The following is a 23558-nucleotide window of genomic DNA, read 5'->3' on the forward strand; positions in this document are numbered from 1 at the left end:
AAAGATTTGGAACAATCAGGCCGGGTACATATGACGTTTGTGTCCTGGGTCATGACTCCGTTGGGGCTTCCCTATGATATTCCTTCTTTTAGGAATTAGGAAACTACATTATTTTGCCAGGTTAATCAGACAAACAGTGCCAGAAAGGATAGGAGAGTTCTGCAATAATTCACTCCACTTTCTGGTGTAAATCAGAGTACCTATATAGAGCTATGCCCCCCCCCCCTCCAATAAGTTCCACCCACTTAGACTATGCAGAAAATCTGACGTTTCAATGATTTTGTGACGTGTTGTGTCGTTCTGTAGCTTTTGCACCTGCTGTTGTCTGCGCCATATACATCTTCTCATGCTTCTTTTTCAAAGTCGCTGTTTCTTGCGTTCGACACTGTGGCCGCGGTTCGGGTTTTGCAGAAGTTTTCGCCTGAGTCATCGCTTGCAGTTTTTCATGAAGTACCATTGTCGTGTGCACGAGCGCTCCACGCCCCTCCCCCGCAGCGATTTCACATTCGGGAGAATTTTTTTTTTTGGGGGGGGGGGGGGCAAACCTTTACTTTGCAAAATAAGTTGATTTCTTCGGGAGCACGGCTCTTCCAGGACGGCGGCCGGGCAGCGGGGTGACGCCATTCACCTGCGGATTAACCCTTTAAATTGCCAGCATTTTGCATTGTAAACGGTTGGTCGTTATTCTATGGACAGCTGCAATTTTAGGAAATGTGTCAATCCCCCCCCAGGAAGACTCTGACCCTTGTGAGGACGCCCAGCAGTTGAACAAATTCATAACATTATTTTTAAAAAAAGAGAGCTGTTGTTATAGTAACCAGTCCCGTCAGGATATTTTTTTTTAGGTCGATTCAAATTAAAAATGTTTGGTTCGGCTACAAAAAGTCAACTAGAAATAATTCTGAGGAAACGCATTTATCACTGGGCGCATTTTCCGCTCACACCTTACTGCGCAGAGGTTTAGCCGCCATGTTCTTGAAGACCATCAGTCGCCATGAAAATGGCTCCTCGGCGTCAGAAGACAGCGCCGGGCTCCCCGCGTGATGACCAATACGCATGCGCAGTGTACAGCTTCAGTTTTCGCGCGCTCTCGGTCCGGTTTGAGCCGCGGCTTTTGCGTGACCTCCTGCTGGGGCTGTGAGCGCTGCAGGGATGAGTCTGTGGGTGGACAAGTACCGGCCTACCTCCCTGGCCAAGCTGGACTATCATAAGGCGCAGGCGGCTCAGCTGCGGAATCTGGTAAGGTAGCGGCAGGCTCGTGTGAATTGTGACCTCTGTGGCCCGGACATGAGCCTTTGCCAAAAAGTGTTGTCTGCTGCGCATTTTGAGGGGGCAGTCAGTCCACACGTCCCCTGGCAGAGGCTATGTCTGTACGTACCTTTCTTTTATAAATAAAGTTTGTTGAAAGTTCTCTGAATTACAGTATTTAAAGGGAACGTGTCCAAAATAACACATTTAAAAGGACACTGTCCCCAGGCTTACGCTTGGGTTTTATGACACCATATCAACTACAGAGCCTCTAGCCGCAGCCTCGGGGGTCCTATCGTCTCACCCCTTCTAGTGATTGACAGCTGTCCCCCTATGGCTGTGTGCTGTGGATCAAAGGTGGGGGATCCACCACTCATAAATACGGAGAACTCCGGCGCCTGTGCATATGAGGAGCCCCGGAGCTCACCTACTGGGCTGGTGGCATCCGGCGATCTGGTGATCTCCATGATTTTACCATAACCAGAAGTCACTTCAGCATCTGGCACCACTCAACTCCTATCTGGCTGCATGTGCACATACCTGCCAGGACACATCCGTATGGGCACGATCTCCAGGTGTTATGTACAAGTCCCAGCAGGTAAGTGTGGGCACAATATACTTGGCACCAGTCACGCAATCCCTGTGGCCAGTCTGTGTTGGCTTCACTTTTCCTTCCTTTCAGATAAATCAATACATCCGGAAGAAGTGAGAGAGTAGCCGCAGCTCTCACTTCCTCCAAATGTCATTGCATCTGTAGGACAGGAGTGCGAAGCCGGTACTGATCCGCTGCAGGGATCGCAAGAAATTACAATGTTAGGCAATCCCCAGGAGAGACAGTGTTGACAGCACCAGAGATGAGTATAAATGTTATTTTATTGGGGTAAACAGGGATTCAGAAGGGGTTGTCAGAGTAGTGGACAACCCCTTTAATTGCCTTTTGGGGGTTAGTGCGCTCCTGATGGTCCCTCCGCTAGCCCAGACTGTGCTCTCCCCGCCTCAAGCAGAGGTAGCTTTGCCTATGTAACATGGGTGGAGCACAATGACTGAATCCAGCGAGCTTCAGAGCAACACTCGCAATCTCTGTGCTCTCTACCCAGGAAACTGGTCACTTCTGGTATACTGTAGCGGTTTTTGAGAACGGAAAGGATTTTAATAAGAGGTAAATTGGAAAGTTGACTGAACTTTGCAATTTTGCTCATTTAAAGAAGTGAGATTTTGAGGTTGATTCATTAATATTACGGGAGCGCTGGAGTAATATGCACCACATTCCTTAACAGGCCTGCTCCTCCTAATGGGTTTGGCACATGTTTAGGCTGCTGTCCACTGCCACAAGAAATGTGCAGCCGTTAGGGGCTCAAGTACGTTACTGTCACTTTGCTGCACTCGTCCACGTCCCTTCTTAATATCCTCCATCCACTCTCTAAAAATGCTGTGGAGTCGGCCTAAAAACGCTTAAAAGACTGATAAATTGCCCCCCCCCCCCCCCCCCGTGTTGGCAGTAGTTGTTTTTTGTGAACATCATGGAACGTTTAATACCCACGGCCAGTCACTTTACAGCACAATTATTGAAAATCATCATCAAGCTAGTCAGTGGGGTCTTACAAAACCAGTGGTTGCAGATTTTCTTATCCACAGCATGCCCGATATACTGCATACTTGTGGGATTTCTAGCCCTAAGAGCTGCAGCAAATTCTGTGCTATGTTTTACCCCATATATCAGAACGTACTCTTGTGATTTGGAAATTGAACAGAGGGAATGACTGCCAGCTCTTGTTACCACCTTGTTGATGCAGATGACATTTGGTTTTCTAGGTGCAATGTGGAGACTTTCCTCATCTTCTGGTGTTTGGCCCCTCCGGAGCAGGCAAGAAGACCAGAATAATGTGTCTGCTGAGAGAACTGTATGGTGCTGGCGTAGAAAAGCTGCGGATTGAGCATCAGTCAATAACGGTACGGCCTCTTCCAGATGTCTTGTTCTTGAGGGTTTACACATTTACGTCCTCATTTTATCATCTATAAGGCTTTTTCAGGGGCTCTTTTATTTGTATGTAATTAATTGCCTTCAGGCTTCATGATGGCACTTATGAGCACTGCTATTTATTGCTATGCTGTTATTCCAGAAAACTGGACACATACCTAGATATCTCCCCCATTATGTTTTATAATGCCTTTAATATATATAAATAGGGTAGATGAGCCCCCCATGTGTCTCATTACCATTCATCTAGGGTGTCATTAGTAGGCACGCCATCCTTGCTATGAGCTGAAATATGGGGTCATCCTATACTTTGCTTAAAAAAAAAAAAAAAAAAAAAGTTTGTGTAATGCTGCTCTCTTTGGTATTGAAGGTGAGTGGTCCTGATGACGTTAAGACCTCACAATACTGCTGATAAGCGCACGCAGTCAGCGGGTATCATGCACGTTCTGTAGCCTAATGAACAGGACACATGCACCCATCTCTGTAGATATATGGAGTTGTAACTTCATCAGCACCACTCACCTCCAGCACAGAATTGGCTTTTAATACTTTCTCCCATACGAACAAGGCAGTAAATCCTTATTGTAATTTACTGAAAACAATGTCTTAAAGGCTGTGTACACCCTCACACAGATCTTTTTTATGCTTAGTTTTCTTTGAACACTGAATTAATTAAGCAATAATCAGAAAATTACCTTTCTTTATCGCTTCATTGGGAGACACAGGTAACCATGGGTGTATGCTAGTGTTACATCACATTACTACAGATTATCTCAGAAGGGGGGGGAACTAGCCATGCTGTCAGGATGGATTCCTGGAAATACAATTACTGGTAGGTCTAATTACCGTTTTCCAGGTCATCAATCTTGACAGCATCATGAAAAATACCAAAGTATGATGGTCTAGGGTAGGACCACAGCATGAAGAACCTTCCTACCGAAGGCCACTTGTCCTTAGACTACGTATAGCTTGTAAAGTCTCGAGAAAGTATTCAGACTCGACCCATGTTTCAGCCCTACATATCTGATCCACTGATGCCCCCCTTTCTCTTATGAGGTAGCTTGGGGTTTAGTTGAATGGACCCTAAGAATTTCCAGGGGAGATCTTCCCTCAGCCTCGTAGGCCAGACCAATCGTGGATCTGATCCACCTAGCTAGTGTGGATTTTGTCACTTTTTTACCCTTTTGATCCCCCTTATTGCAGTCCTTAGTTGCCTTTAGGTATTGGAGAACCATCTCCCTAACATCTAAGCAATGAAAGGATTGTTCCTTCGGGTTTCTAGGGTGCTGGCAGAAAGGAGGGAAGAACGAGTTCCTGGTTCATGTTCGGGGTTGACACTAGTTTAGGAAGGAACACTGGGTCGAGTCTCAAGACCAAGTCGGTCCTCAAATACCTGTAAATATGGGTCAATGATAGGGCCTGCAATTGCCCTATTCTTTTGGCCGATGTAATCGCTACCAGGAAAACCGTTTTAAAGGAGAGCCTGCTAATATCCATATCATTTGCTGATTCATATGGATGTTTACAAAGTGCATTTAGCATCAGGTTTAGACTCCAAGGTGGCACAGATTTCCTTACAGAAGACCTCAGCTCTAGAGAACCTAGCTATCCAGGGATGGGAAGATGGGGGAGAGTCAAAAAATACACTAAGGGCTGAAAGCTGTACCCTTGGAGTACTTGATCTAAGACCCGTGTTGAAACCTGCCTGCAGGAAATTAAGAATCTTGGGAATGTCCGGGTGAGATGTATATATCGACAACGACTCGCAGTAAATGCAGAAGCACTTCCAAATCTTATAAATAGCAGAGGTCACAGGTTTCCTGCTTGCTTGAAGGGTAGATATCACTTTGTCTGACAATCTGAAGCTGAAGACTGTGCGGCTTGTGGTGGAGAACCTGATCGAGGAGGTCTTTTCTCCTTGGAAGGATGATGGGGTCTTCTACTGCCATCTTTCTCAGCAGAAGGAACCAACTCCTCTTCAGCCAGCAGAGCACCACCAAGATGATCTTCTCCCTTTCTTCCTGTACTTTTTTCAGAACTCTGGAACCAGAGGAAGAGGTTGAAACGCATAGGACAGCTTCTCTCCTCATGGTTGGGAGAATGCATAGACTCCCACTGAACCGTCTATAGGGTTTAGGGAAAAAAATTCTGACCTTTTGCGTTTTCTCTTGATGCGAACAGATCCATCCATGGAACCCCCTCAGCGTTGATAGCATGCCGAACACTTAGGGGGTGTGCACACGTGGATTCTGCTGCGGATCCGCAGCGGAATTGGCCCTGCGGATCTGCAGCAGTTTCTGCTGCGGTGTACAGTACCATTTAAAGCAATGCAAAATTTAAAACGCAGTGCCCGCGGTGCGGAATTTCCTGCGCGTATTTGCTGCGGTTTTAAATCCGCAACATGTTACTTCTTTGTGCGGATTCCGCAGCGGTTTGGCACCTGCTACATGACTGGGGCAAACCGCAGGCTAATCCGCAGATAAACCACAGGTCTTTTGACCTGCGGACTTAGACAAATCCGCGTGGAAAATTCCGCAGCAGAATCCGCAACGTGTGCACACACCCTCACTCGTTCAGTTCCCACTCCATCAGGGATATTTTCTGCCTGCTCAGGAAGTCTGTCACGCGGTTCTTGGATCCTTCCAGTTGTACTGCAGAGATGGATAGCACCGTCCTTTCTGCCGAATTGAAGATCTTCCTTGTTAGGTGCTGCAGGGCAGGATGTTTTGGTCCCCCTTGATTGTGTAAATACACCACCGTCGTCATGTTGTCAGACAGAATTTTTATAAGTCTTCCCTTTACCGTTGACTGTACTTGGAGTAGTACCTTCCATACTGCATACAGTTCCCTGAAGTTCAAGGATCTGGATCCTATCTCTGGACTCCACTCTCCCTGGAAGTATCTTCTTTCTGAATGGCCGTCCCAGCCTGGTGGTGATCACAGTGCAAGGGGAGAGAATCCAGGGAACCTCCCACCTGGATGTTTTCGGCAGTGTCCACCATCGCAGAGATTCCTTCACCGAGAGAGAGAGGGGGCATCACAGTGTCCAGCGACAGTTGGTTTGTCCCAGGCAGATAGAATCGCGCCCTGGAGTTCTCGTGAGTGGAACTGACTCCACCGCACACGGGATAAAAGAGATAATCAGTCCCAGGATTCTCATCGCTTTTCTGATGGAGCAGGGTCTTCCTATAAAATGGTGGATTCTTTCCATGATAACGATCTGCTTTACTGGCAAAAAAAGGTTCTTAGTTGGGAGTCTAGAAGAACCCCTGGGAATCTTTCTGGATTTTGTAACGAGATCCGACTTTTCCCAATTTATGACCCAACCCAGCCTCTGAAGTGTGGAAATTGAGGTCTGGCAGTGCTCCCTTAGTTGTTCCTTGGAGCTGGCTATGATCAGGAAGTCATTTAGGTAAGGGACTATGATGATATCCTGTTTCCTTAGATAAGCGACTAACTCCCCCACAAGCTTGGTGAACACCCTGGATGTTGAAGCTAGGCCAAAGGGAAGACAACAGAACAGGTAGCAACGGACTCTCCCCTGGACTCTCAGAGCAAACCTTAGGTATCTCTGAAAAGAAGCATGGATGGGAATGTGATAGTACACATTTTTTTAAGTCTATGGTACATATCACCGCATTCCTGTCTCTAAGGGGAATTGTAGATGTAATGGATTCCATCTTGAATTTCTTGTATTTTTATCCAACGGTTCTGGGGCTTTAAATTTATTATTGTCCTGCTCTCATGAGGTTTTTTTTTTTGTTTTTTGTTAACCGAGAAGAGACTGGAGTAATGGCCCTTCCATTGTTGGCACTGGGACTACCACTCTGATCTTTAGGAGATCCTGGACATCTGACCACATGGGCGAAATGGCTGACTGAAGTCGGGAGTTTATGATGAACCACACTGGGGGGAGTTGGGTAAACTCTATTTTGTAACCGCAGGTGACTATCCCAAAAATCCACTGATTTCCTGAGATCTCCTGCCAGCCCCTCAGGAAAGGCCCTAGCCGCCCCCCCACTCTCACAGCATTACTTTCTACCTGAGCCTGAACCAAAAATGGAGTCCTTACCCCTGTCAGGAAATCAGAAAAAGGAAATGTGGCTCCAGCTGCATGAAATTCTTCTTTATTAAATGAAGTAAAATTGACACATCATAAGACTCTCCATATAACCACTCCAGAACAGAACAAGAGGCTACGCTTTTCGACCTACATGGTCTTTATCAAAGCCATACTCAACAAACATCACAAATCGGATATATATATGCGATCAACCAATGAAATTTCTTGTATAAATCACATGACATTGATAAAGACCATGTAGGTCGAAACGCGTAGCCTCTTGTCCTGTTCTGGTGTAGTTATATGGAGAATCTTATGATGTGTCAATATTACTTCATTTAATAAAGAAGAATTTCATGCAGCTGGAGCCACACTTCCTTTTTCTGATTTCCTGACGTTGTTCTGTACGGAGCTCCGTGATACTGCTTCTGCTTACTGGTGAGCTGGCTTTTTTCGTTATTTTCTACCATTGAACAGTCCTTACCCCTATCTCCCTTGGCTTGCTCCATCTGCGCGATTTCCCTTTCCCTTTATAGCCTGACCTCTGGCTAGGTTGGGGCCTACAAAAGGGCTGATTTTTTTTTTTTTTTTTTTTTTGTTTCTCCTTGGGGAACCTTTTTCTTTTTGTCTAATGCCTTTTCCAGAATATCGCCTAGAATGGGCCCAAACACTTAATTGCATGAGAAGGGAATGGAACAGTTTTGTTTTTGGACTGTTTGTCCCCTGACCATGTCTTTAGCCAGATAGCTCTCCGGGCGGCATTGGATAAAGACCCATTCCTGGCTGCGAATCGTACAGATTCTGATGATGCTTCAGCCATGAATCCGGTCGGCAGCTTCAGAAGGAGAAGGGATTTCAGGATCGTGTTCCTGGGGGTCTTAGACCTCAAGTGTTCCTCTAAGGCTGGTTTCACATTAGCGTTGAAACAACGCTGCGCACTGCGTCGGTAAGCCCCGATCCGGCTCCCTGCCCGCCCCATCCGGGATCACCGCCTACTATCGCATTTGCACGCATGCGATCGGCGCACCCTATCTTTAGCATAGGGTGCGCAGATCATGCGCTGCTAGTGTGAAAGTAGCGTGCTGCTCACTTTTGACGGTGTGCCGAAATGCAACATGTTGCATTTCGGCGCGCATGGCGCACCGTCAAAGGTGCGCAGCACGCTACTTTCACACTGGCAGCGCATGATCTGCGCACCCTATGCTAAAGATAGGGTGCGCCGATCGCATGCGTGCAAATGCGATAGTAGGCGGTGATCCCGGATGGGGCGGGCAGGGAGCCGGGCGGGGCTTACCGACGCAGTGCGCAGCGTTGTTTCAACGCTAATGTGAAACCAGCCTAAGTCGTCAACCCATAAATGCATAGACCAAGCCACCGAGGTTGCCGCGATGTTAGCCTGAATTATCGCTGCCGAGGTTTCCCAGGTTATCTTTAGGAGGTTGTCCGCCTTCCTGTCCATGGGTTCTTTTAGGCTGGAGGAGTCCTTGAATGGTGTTGGTTCTGTTCGCCACCTTGGCTACTGGAACGTCGATCTTGGGGATATCTTCTCAGGCTTTGTTGTCTTCCGGCTCAAAAGATAGGCGAAGTTTAAAGTCTCTAGGAATAACCAGTCTTTTCTCCGCATCCTCCCATTCCTCCATGATCATTGAGCAATGTGGCTGTTGACCGGGAAGGCTATTTCTCTGGGATCCTAACCTTCCAAACATCTCGTCCTGTACAAAGAGAGGTTTCCTCAACCTGCATGGTATTCCTTGCTGCACGGAGGAGTTAATCTCTGTCCTCGGAGTAAAAAGCATATCTTTTTTTCCCTCCCTCTGGTGGGTCAGTGAATACCTCCCCTTCTTCCTGATCGGATTCATCCGACATTATATCTTCTTCAGAAGACACATCTATATCCCTTGTGTGTTCCTGGTTCAGTTCCCAGCCAATCTGTTTTTGCAGAATCCTCCATGTCCTAAGCTTACAGTAGGGCAGCCTACATACGTTTTAGGACCCTATATATGATACCATGCGGATTCTGCATGCCCGATGTCTTCGCCGGAACCTCCTTCCTGCGTTCCACCTTGGAACGCACGCTGACTGTGACCGGGAGTGCTCTGCCCGGATTAAGTCTATCTGCCATAGATGAAGTCACCGGAAGCGCACCTGCAGGGTTTCAGTGCGACGGAGGCAGACGCTGGAGCTGAGAGCCTCCAGGCAGGAGGAAGCGGCTCACAACTCAGGAGCAGTGCTCATCGAGGTCAGCTGAGGGTCCCCCCATCGGAGGGTGTCGGTGGCAGACTACTTAACAGCGGGAAGGGAGAGGCTGGGCCCCCGATCCACGCTGCTCTGCCCGGTACAGCCAGGGATAGGAGCTTCCTCTGTCATTCCTATCCTCACTGGGAAAGGAAAAACAATGAGGGGTGGAGATGGGAGTGTCCTGTAACCTCTCATTGTTTCCTGTCCCAGTGAGGATAAGAAGGACGTCCTCCATGGTGCTGTCAGGATGGGTTCCTGAAAATACAGTTACCGATAGGTCTAATTGCAGTTTTTGCCTAGTCTCAGCCTCCTAGCGACAGCAGCATACACCCTGTGTCCCCCGATGAAAGCTCCAAGAAAGATATTTTATGATTAGTACCAAAAATCCCTCTATTGTTTAAATCAGGCGTTTGTATTAAATGTTTTTTTAAATTTATGTATACTAAATTAGTAATGTTGCAATTTTACAGTAGTCACTGGGGCAATTTTAGACTCGTAAGACTCTTCCGTAGGCTCCTCAGAGACATCAGAAGCCGAATTACAATGACAGGTGACATCTCTATACACAGCTGATAACTCAAGACCACAAATCATAATATATGGCTTGGTATATTAAATATATTCAAATATAAAAGCCTAGAAAAGAGCAAATTATTAAAGTTGTCCACCTAACTTATAGAATGAAAGTGTGGGCAGTCTAATGTTTGTGCCTATCGCCGTACTGTGATTTTATTGTATGGAAAAGAATGGCCATTGCCCTGTATTGCCCCTGATGATGCTGATCTGTTGGTGAAACGTGAGGGGGGGAGGTAATTTTATCAATGTCTGAAGTTTTGAAATTGGTAGGGACTTGCATACTTTTAAATGCCATTGCAGTATAGAGATCTGCACGAACATTAGGGATCATTCACATGTCCAATTTTTGTGTCCTAGTGCTATCCCTGTTTTTCACGCATAACACTCGTACTTTTGATAGGCTCTGGGGCCGTTCACACGTCTGCTTTTTCATGGACTGAGCAACCTGTGGAAAATTGCGGTGACGTCCAAATTTTATTTTTTTTTGAGTGTCTGGTCCAAATCTGCAGTGTCTCTGGGTCTTTGAAAGTCATCTTGCACTTAGATGTCACTCAAGTGCTGTTCAGTTTTCACACTGTCATATAGAAGATGGAGAATTTTTAAATTTTTTTTTTTTTTCCTCCACGTACAAGAAAAACTGATAAAAGCAGTCGGTCTTTTTTTCTCGTACACGAGTAAAACGGACGTCTGAGTGAGTCCTTATTCTGATCCGTATGCTTACTAGCTCATGGAGCCGCACACAGCTGCCAGTCATATCTGTGATAAAATCAACTTCATGTGTCAACATACTCATAGAGAAAATGGCACACCAGAAGAAGAGGGGAATGTATACAGATCTGCACAGTGTAGCACGAGAGAGGAAACCCTCTACAGTGTCGGGGGAGGAAGACCTAGATGACAGGCTGCAGATAAGGAGGAACGTACTTGAAGAAGATGTGAGAAGTAGAGGTGGCAGTACTCTGGATACACACTGACCCAACATCCAGCTTATATTGCAGGGAGAGACACTCGTTTTTTTTTTTTAGCTGTCGTCAGCTTGATTTCGATCTATGGCAACTTGGTGGATGAACATTTTTAGGAAGATCGATTTTGTGCTAGCCTGGATTGGTCCACCAGGGTCTTCTCTACCTTTTATTGTGATGGTATCAAGCCATTGTGTTGCTTATCTTTCGCTTGCCTTGTTCCTTCTCTTCTTCTGACCAGGATGTCCTCCAGTGATTGATCTCTTCGTATGATGTGTCCAAAGTAGTCAAGTCGTCAAACAACTCTCCTACAAGAGTAAAATCTGAAGTTGGGATTAGGCTGCAAACTGCATATCAGGGGGTCTGAAAAAAAAGAAGGGTGTTGTAAATTAAAACTTAGTGCAATTTTACTAGCTAAAAGGTAACCACTAACATACAGTTACGTCCATATATATTTGGACAGACATTTTTCTAATGTTGGTTCTAGACATTACCACAATGCATTTTAAACAAAACAATTCAGATGCAGTTGAAGTTCAGACTTTCAGCTTTCATTTGAGGGTATCCACATTAAAATTGGATGAAGGGTTTAGGAGTTTCAGCTCCTTAACATGTGCCACCCTGTTTTTAAAGGGACCATAAGTAATTGGACAATTGACTCCAAGGCTATTTCATGGACAGGTGTGGGCAATCCCTTCGTTATGTCATTCTCAATTAAGCAGATAAAAGGCCTGGAGTTGATTTGAGGTCTGGTGCTTGCATTTGGAAGGTTTTGCTGTGAAGGAAACATGTGGTCAAAGGAGCTCTCCATGTAGGTGAAACAAGCCATCCTTAAGCTGCAAAAACAGAAAAAACCCATCTGAGAAATTGCTACAACATTAGGAGTGGCAAAATCTACAGTTTGGTACATCCTGAGAATGAAAGAAAGCACTGGTGAACTCATCAATGCAAAAAGACCTGGAAGCCCACGGAAGACAACAGTGGTGGATGATTGCAGAATAATCTCCATGGTGAAGAGAAACCCCTTCACAACAGCCAACCAAGTGAACAACACTCTCCAGGAGGTAGGCGTATCAATATCCAAATCTACCATAAAGAGAAGACTGCATGAAAGTAAATACAGAGGGTTTACTGCACGGTGCAAGCCACTCAAAGCATCAAGAATAAAAGGCTAGACTGGACTTTGCTAAAAAACATCTAAAAAACCAGCACAGTTCTGGAAGAATATTCTTTGGACAGATGAAACCAAGATCAACCTCTACCAGAATGATGGAAAGAGAAAAGTATGGCGAAGGCGTGGTACAGCTCATGATCCAAAGCATACCACCACATCATCTGTAAAACACGGCAGAGGCAGTGTGATGGCTTGGGCATGCATGGCTGCCAGTGGCACTGGGTCACTAGTGTTTATTGATGATGTGACACAGGACAGAAGCAGCCGAATGAATTCTGAGGTATTCAGAGCCATACTGTGTGCTCAGATCCAGCCCAATGCAGCCAAACTGATTGGTCGTCGTTTCATACTACAGATGGACAATGACCCAAAACATAAAGCCAAAGCAACCAAGGAGTTTATTAAAGCAAAGAAGTGGAATATTCTTGAATAGCCAAGTAAGTCACCTGATCTCAACCCAATTGAGCTTGCATTTCACTTGTTAAAGACTAAACTTCAGACAGACAGGCCCACAAACAAACAGCAACTGAAAACCACCGCAGTGAAGGCCTGGCATTGTGGTAATGTCTAGAACCAAAATGAGAAAAATGTTGTCTCTGTCCAAATATATATGGACCTAACTGTATTTAATGAAAAAAAACAAAAAAATGCTGTTCACAACAGTTAAGGCTTATTCAATCTTCTAGTAATTGCAGTGGAAAAAGAAAATCTTGAAAATAGAACTTTATATATTTTATATTATTCTTCAGACTCCATCTAAAAAGAAAATTGAGATCAGCACAATTGCAAGCAACTATCATCTGGAGGTCAATCCAAGGTATGATGTGGGCATTTATTAGCAGGACACTGTATTCTGTTTTATTATCTCTTTAAAGTGGATTTCCATATTTCTGCTTTGTGACAGAGAATACAAACTGTCCTGCAGTCGCACAGCTGCAGTTTCCTGTATTGTAGCAGTGTAGTTAATCGCCATCAGCCCAGAGTCCAGGATATTTCATAGATTTAAAAGAATATATAATTTTAATGATTTCTTGTATTACAGCGGCAAAAAGGAGCAACTCTATAGCTGCGATCACATGTCTCTTCATGTTCAGTAGAAAAAATAAGAACTCGTAATTTCCAAACGTCCTATATCCAACAGTCATTTCTAGTTGATAAAATGTGACGTGAATGTGACCAACATTATCGCACTAAGAGGTTCTGTTATACATGAGGTTTTATTAAATTATTGTTTTTAGGAGTGAAGATATTCATTCAGAGATGGGATTTTGATTTTAGATTATTATGCATTTATATAGCGCCATTTATTCCATGGCGCTTTACATGTGAAAAGGGAAATATAGACAAGTACAATAAACATGTGTAAGACAAGGGACACACAAGTACATAAGGAGAGGGGACCCTGCCCGCGAGGGCTCACAGTCTACAGGGATGGGTGAGGATACAGTAGGAGAGGGTAGAGCAGGTCGTGCGGTGGTTCAGTAGACCGAGGATCATTGCAGGCTGTAGGCTTGTCGGAACAGGTGGGTCTTCTGGTTCTTCTTGAAGGTTTCCGTTGATGGTGAGGGTCTGATGTGTTGCGGCAGAGAGTTCCAGAGTATGGGGGAAGCACGGGAGAAGTCTTGTATGCGGTTGTAGGAAGAAGAGATAAGGGGAGAGTAGAGAAGGAGATCTTGAGATGATCGAAGGTTGCGTGCGGGTAGGTACCTAGAGACCATGTCACAGATTTATGGAGGAGACAGGTTGTGGATGGCTTTGTATGTCATGGTTAGGGTTTTGAATTGGAGCCTCTGGGCAATAGGAAGCCAGTGAAGGGCCTGGCATAGGGGGGAGGCTGGGGAATAGCGGGGAGACAGGTGGATTAGTCAGGCAGCTGAGTGTAGGATGGACTGGAGTGGTGCCAGAGTGCTAGAGGAGAGGCCAGAGAGTAGGAGGTTGCAGTAGTCAAGGCGGGAGGTAAGTGCATGCACTAGTGTTTTCGTGGTTGAGGAATGAGTGTATCCGGGAAATATTTTTGAGTTTGAGGCGGCAGGAGGAGGTGAGGGCTTGGATATGTGGTTTGAAAGAGAGCGCAGAGTCGAGGATCACCCCAAGGCACCGAGCTTGCGGGACTGGGTAAAGAGAGAAGCCATTGACATTGATGGATAGGTCTGGTGGAGGGGTAGAGTGAGATGGGGGAAAGATGATGAATTCTGTTTTGTCCATGTTCAGTTTGAGAAAGCGAGCAGAGAAGAAGGGTGAGATAGCAGACAGACATTGTGGGATTTCAGTCAGTAAGGAGACTATGTTGGGTCCAGATAGGTAGATCTGCGTGTCATCGGCGTAGAGGTGATACTGCAAACCGTGGGATTCTATGAGCTGGTCCCAAGCCAAAGGTGTAAATGGAGAAGAGTATGGGTCCTAGGACAGAGCCTTGAGGAACACAAATGTTCTGGTTATATTAAAATTATGAAAGAAATCGTATAAAAGAAAAACTTGTGGAAAGCTTTTACAATAGTTTCTTTGATTTGGGTTGATACATATGCAGATCTGCTAATAGAAGTGGAAGGAAATGTGCATCTAAATATTTCTGTAATTTATACAACTTTGAGTCTGGTCTGTACAAAACACCGAAGTATAACAAAGCACAGTATAATCCATGTGATTGGAATATCTGCAGAAAATCCTAATCTGTGTGTTTGTGACGTTGCAGCAGATTTTTGTTAGATTTTTACCCTTTGGAATGAAAGTGACAAAACCCTTTAACCTTGTATGAACTTAACCTTTTTTTTTTCATTCACTGCCAACATGGAGTTCTCCATGTTGGTAAATTGTATACCTGTAATATTATATATTGATATAATTATATGCAAAAGACAATAGTATTTTAGTTAGTCCCACCCTAACCAGCAACACCTACATGTTAGTTTGCTCTGATGTTATTGTATATTTTCCAGTGATGCCGGCAATAGCGATCGTGTTGTTATCCAAGAATTATTGAAAACTGTGGCCCAATCACAACAACTTGAGACAAGTACTCAGAGGGATTTCAAAGGTCTGTATCGTTATCCATTTCCAAAAGTGTATAATGTTCCTGTGCATGGTCATAGCTCACTTGGAGACTACATTCCTGCTATAAGCTTTTGGTGTATTTTTGACGCTGCGTTTTTTTTGCTGCTATCTTACTGTTCTCGCAAAGTGGATGGGATTTATAGAACTCGTCTGCCCGCTGTGCGTCGTCTTATAGTGCATTTCTGCAGCGGAAATGCATATAATCTGCACCTAAGTATGTCAATAACATTTTGTCAAAGAAAAAAAAATGCATGGTAAGAAAGTAATCTAATTTAAATAATAGGTGCCAAAATTCTGCAAGATCAAAAGCTCATCATGGTAATGTTGTCTTATACTGAAGCTCCTGTTATATGAAGCAGATAGGACTCAAATATTCAGGTCAATTAAATCTGAGTTTACTATTCCTTTTTTTATAAATACAGTTTTGCTCAAAAATGTACATACTCCTGCAGAGTTTGCTTTCTTGGCCTTTTTTCAGAGAATATGAATGATAAAAAGAAAACTTTTTCTCCACTCATGGTTAGTGGTTGGGTGAAGCCATTTATTGTCAAACTACTGTGTTTTCTCTTTTTAAATCATAATGACAACCCAAAACATCCAAATGACCCTGATCAAAAGTTTACATACCCTGGTGATTTAGGTCTGATAACATGCGCAGAAGTTGACACAAATGGCTTTGAATGGCTACTAAAGGTAACATCCTCACCTGTGACCTGTTTGCTTGTAATCAGTCTGTGTGCATAAAAGCTGAGTTAGTTTCTGGGATCCAGACTGACTCTTGCATGTTTCATTCAGCCACTGACATTTCTAGATTGTGAGTCATGGGGAAAGCAAAAGAATTGTCAACGAATCTACTGGAAAAGATAGTTGAATTGTATAAGACAGGAAAAGGATACAAAAAGATATTCAAGGAATTGATAATGCCAGTCAGCAGCGTTCAAACTGTGATTTAACAAATAGAAAATCAGGGTCTCTGTAAAAAAAAAAAAAAAAAGTCAGGTAGACCAACAATAATTTCATCCACAACTGCCAGGAAAATTGTTCGGGATGCAAAGAAAAAACCCACAAATAACAGCTGAAATACTGGACTCTCTGAAAACTAGCGGTGTGGCTGTTTCACGATGCACAATAAGGAGGCACTTGAAGTAAAATGGGCTGCATGGTTGAGTTGCCAGAAGAAAGCCATTGCTGCGCAAATGCCACAAAGTGTCTCGCCTACAATACAAAAAACAGCACAGAGACAAGCCTCAAAACTTCTGGAACAAGGTAATTTGGAGTGATGAGACCAAAGTTGAACTTTTTGGCTACAACCATAAGCGTTACATTTGGAGAGAGGTCAACAAGGTCTATGATGAAAGGAACACCATTCCTACTGTAAAGCACGGAGGTGGATTGCTGATGTTTTGGTGATGTGTGAGCTACAAAGGCACAGGAAACTTGGTCAAAGATGAAGGAAAGATGAATGCAGCACGTTATCAGAAAATACTGGAGGCAATAAGAGGCATCAAAATATAGTATCATTAAAAATGTCAGCCAAGGGCACAAGAATTTGCCCCATATCCCGAAAGGTCTCAGAAAATAGTGACACAAGTATTTTTTTTTTGTTTGTTTCAAATTTCCCCACAAAAAAATTTGCGAATTTAAAAAAAAAAAACAAACCTATATGTTTGGTATCTCCATACTCATACTGACCTGGGGAATCATATTGCCAGATCATTTTTTTTAAACTCATGTTAGTGACGAGGTAATGCCACACTGATACACAACATAATGGCATTTAAAGCATAGCGATCAATTCTGGATATTCCAACATATAAGAAAAACATGTTGAAGATAAATGAGTTTTCATGCATTACATATTTCAAGAGTTATACAGTTAAGCCAGGTTAGTTTTACCATATAGTGAACATGGTAAATGAAAAACCAAAAAAACAATTGTGAAATTGCACTTGAAATTATTTTCCTGCCTTCCAGTGCATTAAATGTTAAAATCCATAGTGTCATTCAAAAGTACAACTCGTCCCACATTAAACAAGCCCTCATAAGGCTCATATTGGCTGAAAAATAAGTTATGACTCTTTGACGAAGGGGAGAAAAAAAGCGGAAAATCTCAAGTTTGTGAAGTGGTTAATGTGACGTGACCCCCTGCCTAAGTTTGTGTTACCAGGGTACATTTTACAAACTTATCTAGACCTGGGTAGCTCTATTATTGTATCTGTGGTTGGGCAATTTGTTTGAACAGTGTCTCATATCTGATTGTCATTGAAAATCACATTAATTTCATACATGTGAGCATTTACTATGTTTGTCCAGTTGCTTAGTAAAATATTTGGTAATACTGTGTCCAGGATCATAGTATCCATGCTTCTCCATTGCATCTTCATCATACACAATATACCTTTTTTTTGGCTTACTTTTTTTTTACATTGCACAAGTTGCTGGAATGGTGTTATCACTTAAGCAATTTTTTTTTCTCTGCAGTTGTGCTGCTAACAGAGGTGGATAAACTTACTAAGGACGCTCAGCACGCATTGAGGAGAACTATGGAGAAGTACATGTCTACTTGTAGGCTCATTTTATGCTGTAATTCTACATCAAAAGTCATTGCTCCAATAAGAAGCAGATGTCTGGCAGTTCGCATTCCCGCTCCGAGCATTGAAGAGGTATGATTGGTTCTAAGAAGTTATATTGTTTTTAGTCTTTAGAAAACTGTGACCACTTTACACCTAGTACCCATATAGTCTGTTACTTCTATCGGCCTTGTTAGTGCACACCAAAAGCAATCTGAGGAAAGTGCGGTGTGAAGCATGGCCAGTATAGGCATCTGGTGAAATTGGAAACATGTTATCTTTCTACCAATCCATGACTAACAGAATTGGTATGTTTCTTTTTTTTGTTTTTTTGCTTGCTCAATGCAAGTTTATGAGAACGAGGTTATCATACATTTGTATTGAAAATTGACTTGCGTCCGCGCTCCAGCAAACACTGGACGAGAGCGACTCTGAAAATCGATGAAAGCCGCGTCAATTGAGTATGAGATGGGACAGAGGAATTACATTTAAATTACCACTTTAGCGGTGCAATAAGAATTAAAAAAATAAATAAATAAAACCTGCTGGAGTGTTGCTTTAATTACACGAAGACAAACGTTTAACGACAGCAAGTTTTTACCCATTCTTTGTGACTTGCAGTTTATAAAAACCATAACTGGATATTTGCTTTATTGAATAACCCCTTTCTTACATCAGACGTAATATTCTGTCTATCTCACCAGGTACAGAATATTACATCATAGCGATCTTCTGTGCACAGGGGACGGGGGGTGCGCGGGCGATCGCCGCCAAGTGTCAGCTGATTCTAACAGCTGACACCCTGCACTAGGTGCCAGGAGCAGTCACAGACCGCTCCCGGCACTTTAACCCTTGAAGTACTGCGATCGAACACGATCTCATCATTCCGGAAGCCTGCAGAGGGCTGACAGCCCCTCTGCCTTTGGATCGAAGACCCCGTGACATGACGCGGGGTCCCGATCGTTGTCATGGTGACCCAATGTCGTCATGATAACATCCTGTTCACCAGAGCGAGGAAACTTGCTGATCATGCGCAGTTCATGATCAGCAAGTCTGTCAGTGCAGCGCTGACAGCTTCTATGGCATGCAGATGCTTAATCTGCATGCTATAGAAGCGATCAGCTTGCAAAAAAATGATTGTCCCATAGTGGGACTAAGTAAAAAAGTTAGAAAAAAGCAATAAAAAAAAAAATTTAAAATTGTAAAAATATTTATAAAAAAAAAAAAAATATAAAAAATATATTCTATCACTAAATAAATATTTGAATGAAAAAAAATTTGAAACAATATGTGCGCATATTTAGTATTGTCGCGTCCGGAGCGACCTAACCTATATAACTGTCCCACTAGTTAACCCCTTTAATGAACACCATAAAAAAAGCAAAAAACAATGCTTTATCATCATACCGCCAAACAAAAAGTGGAATAACAAGCGATCAAAAAGGCGGATATAAATAAACATGGTACCGCTGAAAATGTCATTTTGTCCCTCGAAAAACAAGCCGCCATACAGCTCCATCACTGGAAAAATAAAGTTATAGCTCTCAGAATAAAGAAATGCAAAAGTAATTATTTTGTTTTATAAAATAGTTTTATACAAAATAGTTTTTATTATATAAAAGCGCCAAAACATAAAAACATACAAATGAGGTAGCACTATAATCGTACCGACTCGAAGAATGCTTTACCAATTTTACCACACACGGAACAGTAGAAACGTGCCCCCCCCCACCCAAGAAATTCATGAGTTACTGGTTTTTGTTCATTCTGCTTCCCAAAAATCGGAATAGAAAGCGATTTAAAAAAAAAAAAAAGTCATGTGCCCAAAATGGTACCAATAAAATCAACTCGTCCCACAAAAAAACAGACCTCACATGACTCTTTGGGTCAAAATATGCAAAAATTATAGGTCTCAAAATGGGAAGCAAAAACTTAGTGTGTAACAGCTGCCAAACATAAAAATCCGCTATAAAGGGCTCTTTCACACGTCAGGATATTTCCGGTACCGAAGATGTCCGTGTCTGTGAAATACTTGTGGCACACGTGTGGCGTGTGTCGCATCAGTACCACACGGACCGGCGCAAGGGAAGAAGCGTTACAGTAAGAACTGGTGCCGGGTGCTGTTCACTGCTCTTATCATTCTCCCCTGCTCTGCCGGCAGGCGGCGCGACCAGGGTAGAATGGTGAGTTACAGTTAAGTGATAAGAGACACTTAAACCCTCAGCTGTCGGCTTCAGCAAGGCTGGTTATCGAGAATAGAGGGGTCTCTACGCTTTTTAAAAAATAAATAAATAAATAAATTTTAAATAATGCTCACGGTGCTAGCGGAGATCTTACTGAAGCTCAGCCCTGCTGGGAGTGGAGCACAGTGACCGGAGGCAACCTTTATGACTTCACCCCGGGTCACTGAGCGCTCACGATGCTAGCGGGATCTTGCCACAGCTCAGCCCGGCTGGGAGCGGAGCCCAATGACCGGCAGTAACCTCTGACATCACCCCCGGTCACTGACGCTGTGTTCCCAGCAGGTCATTCACCAGTGGATCTCAGCCTGGATGGTCGCATCTTGGCACCGTCCTGGTTGAAAACCGTTTATTCCCCAGACATGGAGTACGGCGTGGGATAGAACGACACAGGTATGGTATATTATTTTTTTTTATTTTTTTTTTTATTACAGGAGAACGAGGGCTTCGGTGGAATAGGCGTTTGAGTATAACTGTTTGTTATTTTTAAATAAAAAAGTAAAACTGTATTTTGTTTTATTTCTAATAAAATACTTTATTCTGGCTGTGTCTTTGTTTACCATATAACAAGAGGATTAGTAATGGATAGGTGTCTTTATAGATGCTTCTCCATTACTAAGCCGTGGGCTTGATGTTACCTGACAATACAAAGGTGACATCAACCCCACAAATATGAACCCCACTTGCCACCGCTACAGGGCAAGTGGGAAGAGCCGGGCAAAGTGCCAAAATTGGCGCATCTAATAGGTGTGCCTTTTCTGGGCATCTGCGAGCTGCTATTTTTAGGCTAGGGGGAGGCCAATATCCATGGCCCCTTACCAGCCTATGAGTACTAGCCCCCAGTTTTGAGCTTTAGCAAGGCTGGTTGTCAGAAATGGGGGGGACCCCCATGCCGTTTTTTTAATTATTTTTTTTCAATTATTTAAAAAAAAAAAGTGTGGGGACCCCTCTATTCTTGATAACCAGCCTTGCTGAGGGTTAGAATTGCAAAAATTGGCCTGGTCATTAACATTCAAACCACCCTTGAGGGTAAAGGTTAAAATGGAATTCCGTATAAGAAATTAATCTAGAGATTGCTGGTTAGATAATTTATTCCAATCAACTTACTGATTTTGTATCAATCTTTTCTTTTATTCATGTATTCTGTTACTGTGAAAAATGTTTTATGAAAATTTAGGTTTGACAAATAAGACATTCCCACAATAGATATTTCTGCCATTTCCTCAGTTTGCTATGGGGTCTGCACCTTTCTCCAGAATAGGTGACATCTGCCACACCCAGGCAGAGACTGAAAAGGGAGGTGGCTGTTCATTCCTGTGGGAACTAAACAGCCCCAACCTCCTGGATGTAGATCTGGGTCCCACTCAGACATTACTGCATCCTGTGACTGTCATAAATGTATACGTTAGGAATACTCCTTTTATTTATTTTTTTTTTAGTATTAAAGAATACTTTTACTTGCAGATCTGCACCGTTCTATTTAATGTGTGCAAAAAAGAAGGACTTTCTCTACCACAAGAGCTTGCTCGTAAGATTGCCGAGAAGTCTGGCAGAAACCTGCGTAAAGCGCTTCTCATGTGTGAGGCTTGCCGCGTCCAACAGTACGTATGGGGATGTATATATTTGCATGCTATAATCAATATTTACCAAATAGAATAAGCACAAAACTGGTAAAAATAAATAAATGCTTTTATTTAGTTCATACTGATTTTTTTTTTTTTTTACTTAAATACTACAGATATCCCTTCAGCTCAGATCAAGACTTGCCAGAGACAGATTGGGAGGTTTATGTGAAGGAGACTGCCAATGCTATAGTCAGCCAACAATCTCCACAAAGGTTCGGCAATTTTTCTTTTACGCTTTATTAAAGTAAGCTGCAGAATTAATTGGAAATTGTGTCAAATGAGACCAAACCTTATATGTACTTACTCCACGTGATATGTTTATAAATGATCAGAGCAGAGATGAGGGGTCTTTACTGTCAACAGCTGCAGATACTTCAGCCCAATTTTGTGGTTTCTAACTCCCGCCAGGGTAACAGTAGTGCAAATTGGTTCTTCAAGGACTTCATTCATTCCTTTTACGCCTTTTTCTTGTTTTTCCTTCTTTTCAAGCTGTTTTTCCTAAATCTTGCTTATTTTAAAGTCTTATTTTATGGGTTTTGTAGTCCAGTCCAGTTTCTAGATTCCTGTGTTTTGTTTTTTTTTTTGTTTTTTTTTTGTGAAAATGTCCATTTTGGATTATTTTTATTTTATGTGCCAGGAAATTTTTGTGCAATGCTATTGTTGTGCGCGACATTTTAACGCATCATACAACTTTTTGCTCTGAAAAAGCTCAAAGAGAAGACGAAAAAGAATTGTAAGAAAACATGAACCATTTTGGGGAATTTGGTGCTAAAATCTGCAACAAATTCGACAAAACGAGAGAAAAATGACTTGGAAAAATGCAAATTATGAATCTCACTCTTATTGCAGGTACCTACCCTAAAAGTCAATGTCTGACCCCTAAGAGCCTTGCCATGTGAAATGACGCTCATCTGTAGACAGGGTTTTTGGACTTCTTACCCCCTCGTTTGCATATAGTAGGGTACTGGTTGGCTGGGTGAGGGCAATAGCAGGAACATTGAGTTCCTTTCACCATGGCCTACTTTAACACCTTACTGCCATGTGACGTACTATCCCGTCCATGTGCCCTGGGACTTAATTCCCAGGGACGGGATAGTATGTCACAGCGATCAGCGGCGCCCACGTGGTGAGCGCCGCTGATCGCGGCCGGGTGTCAGCTGATTATCACAGCTAACACCCGGCACAATGTGTCAGGGGCGGTCACGATCGCGGTGTACCGCGGGTTAAAGGGAAGCATCAGCAGGGAGGGGGCTCCCTCCGTGCTTCCCTGAGCCCCCCACAGCAGCGCAATGTGCAGCGCTGCTGTGGGGGTCTCCTTCCCTGCTGGTCCCCGGATCCAAGATGGCGACGGGGGCCTGCAGGGAGCTGGCTTCCTCAGTGCCTGCAAAGCGCAGGCAAGAGGAAGTCTTCTTCAATGCCTGTGACAGATCGCTGATCTGTCACAGTGATCTGTGATGTGACAGATCAGCGATCTGTCACAGGACAGTGATGTCCCCCCTGGGACAACCTAATAAAATTAAAAAAAAAAAGTGTAAAAATTTTTTAAAAAATCACTAAATAAATTTAAAAAAAAAAAAATCCCTAATTCATTTTTTGGAAATAAAAAAAAATAAAAGTACACAATTGATATCGCCGCGTCCGTAACGACCTGCCCTATAAAACTGTCCCATTAGTTAACCCCTTTAGCGAACCCCTTAAAAAATAAAAAACGAAGCAAAAAATGTTTTTATCATACCGCCGAACAAAAAGTGCAATAACGCGCGATCAAAAAGACGCATATAAATATCCATGCTAAAAACGTCATCTTGTCCCGCAAAAAACGAGCCGCCACGC

General features: G+C 43.3%; 1 protein-coding gene across 2 annotated transcripts in view; it reads left to right on the top strand.

The window, feature by feature from the left end:
* Positions 1 to 314: 314 nt before the first annotated feature.
* RFC3 (replication factor C subunit 3) overlaps positions 315 to 23558 on the top strand; it is a 61343-nt gene continuing 38099 nt past the window's right edge. Inside the window, exons 1-7 of one of the 2 annotated variants that reach the window (XM_073583201.1) lie at positions 315 to 1239; positions 3061 to 3198; positions 12989 to 13056; positions 15176 to 15273; positions 17772 to 17953; positions 21565 to 21701; positions 21839 to 21937. In XM_073583201.1, the coding sequence (XP_073439302.1) occupies positions 1153 to 1239; positions 3061 to 3198; positions 12989 to 13056; positions 15176 to 15273; positions 17772 to 17953; positions 21565 to 21701; positions 21839 to 21937 (809 nt within the window). In that variant the 5' untranslated portion in view covers positions 315 to 1152. Of the gene's footprint in view, positions 1240 to 1703; positions 1847 to 3060; positions 3199 to 12988; positions 13057 to 15175; positions 15274 to 17771; positions 17954 to 21564; positions 21702 to 21838; positions 21938 to 23558 lie in introns of those variants that run through there. The other variant, XM_073583202.1, reaches the window with a different exon arrangement.

Source organism: Dendrobates tinctorius, unplaced genomic scaffold (assembly GCF_039654945.1).
Source record: "Dendrobates tinctorius isolate UK_male_01 unplaced genomic scaffold, ASM3965494v1 ptg000075l, whole genome shotgun sequence".
NCBI classification, from domain to species: Eukaryota; Metazoa; Chordata; class Amphibia; order Anura; family Dendrobatidae; genus Dendrobates; species Dendrobates tinctorius.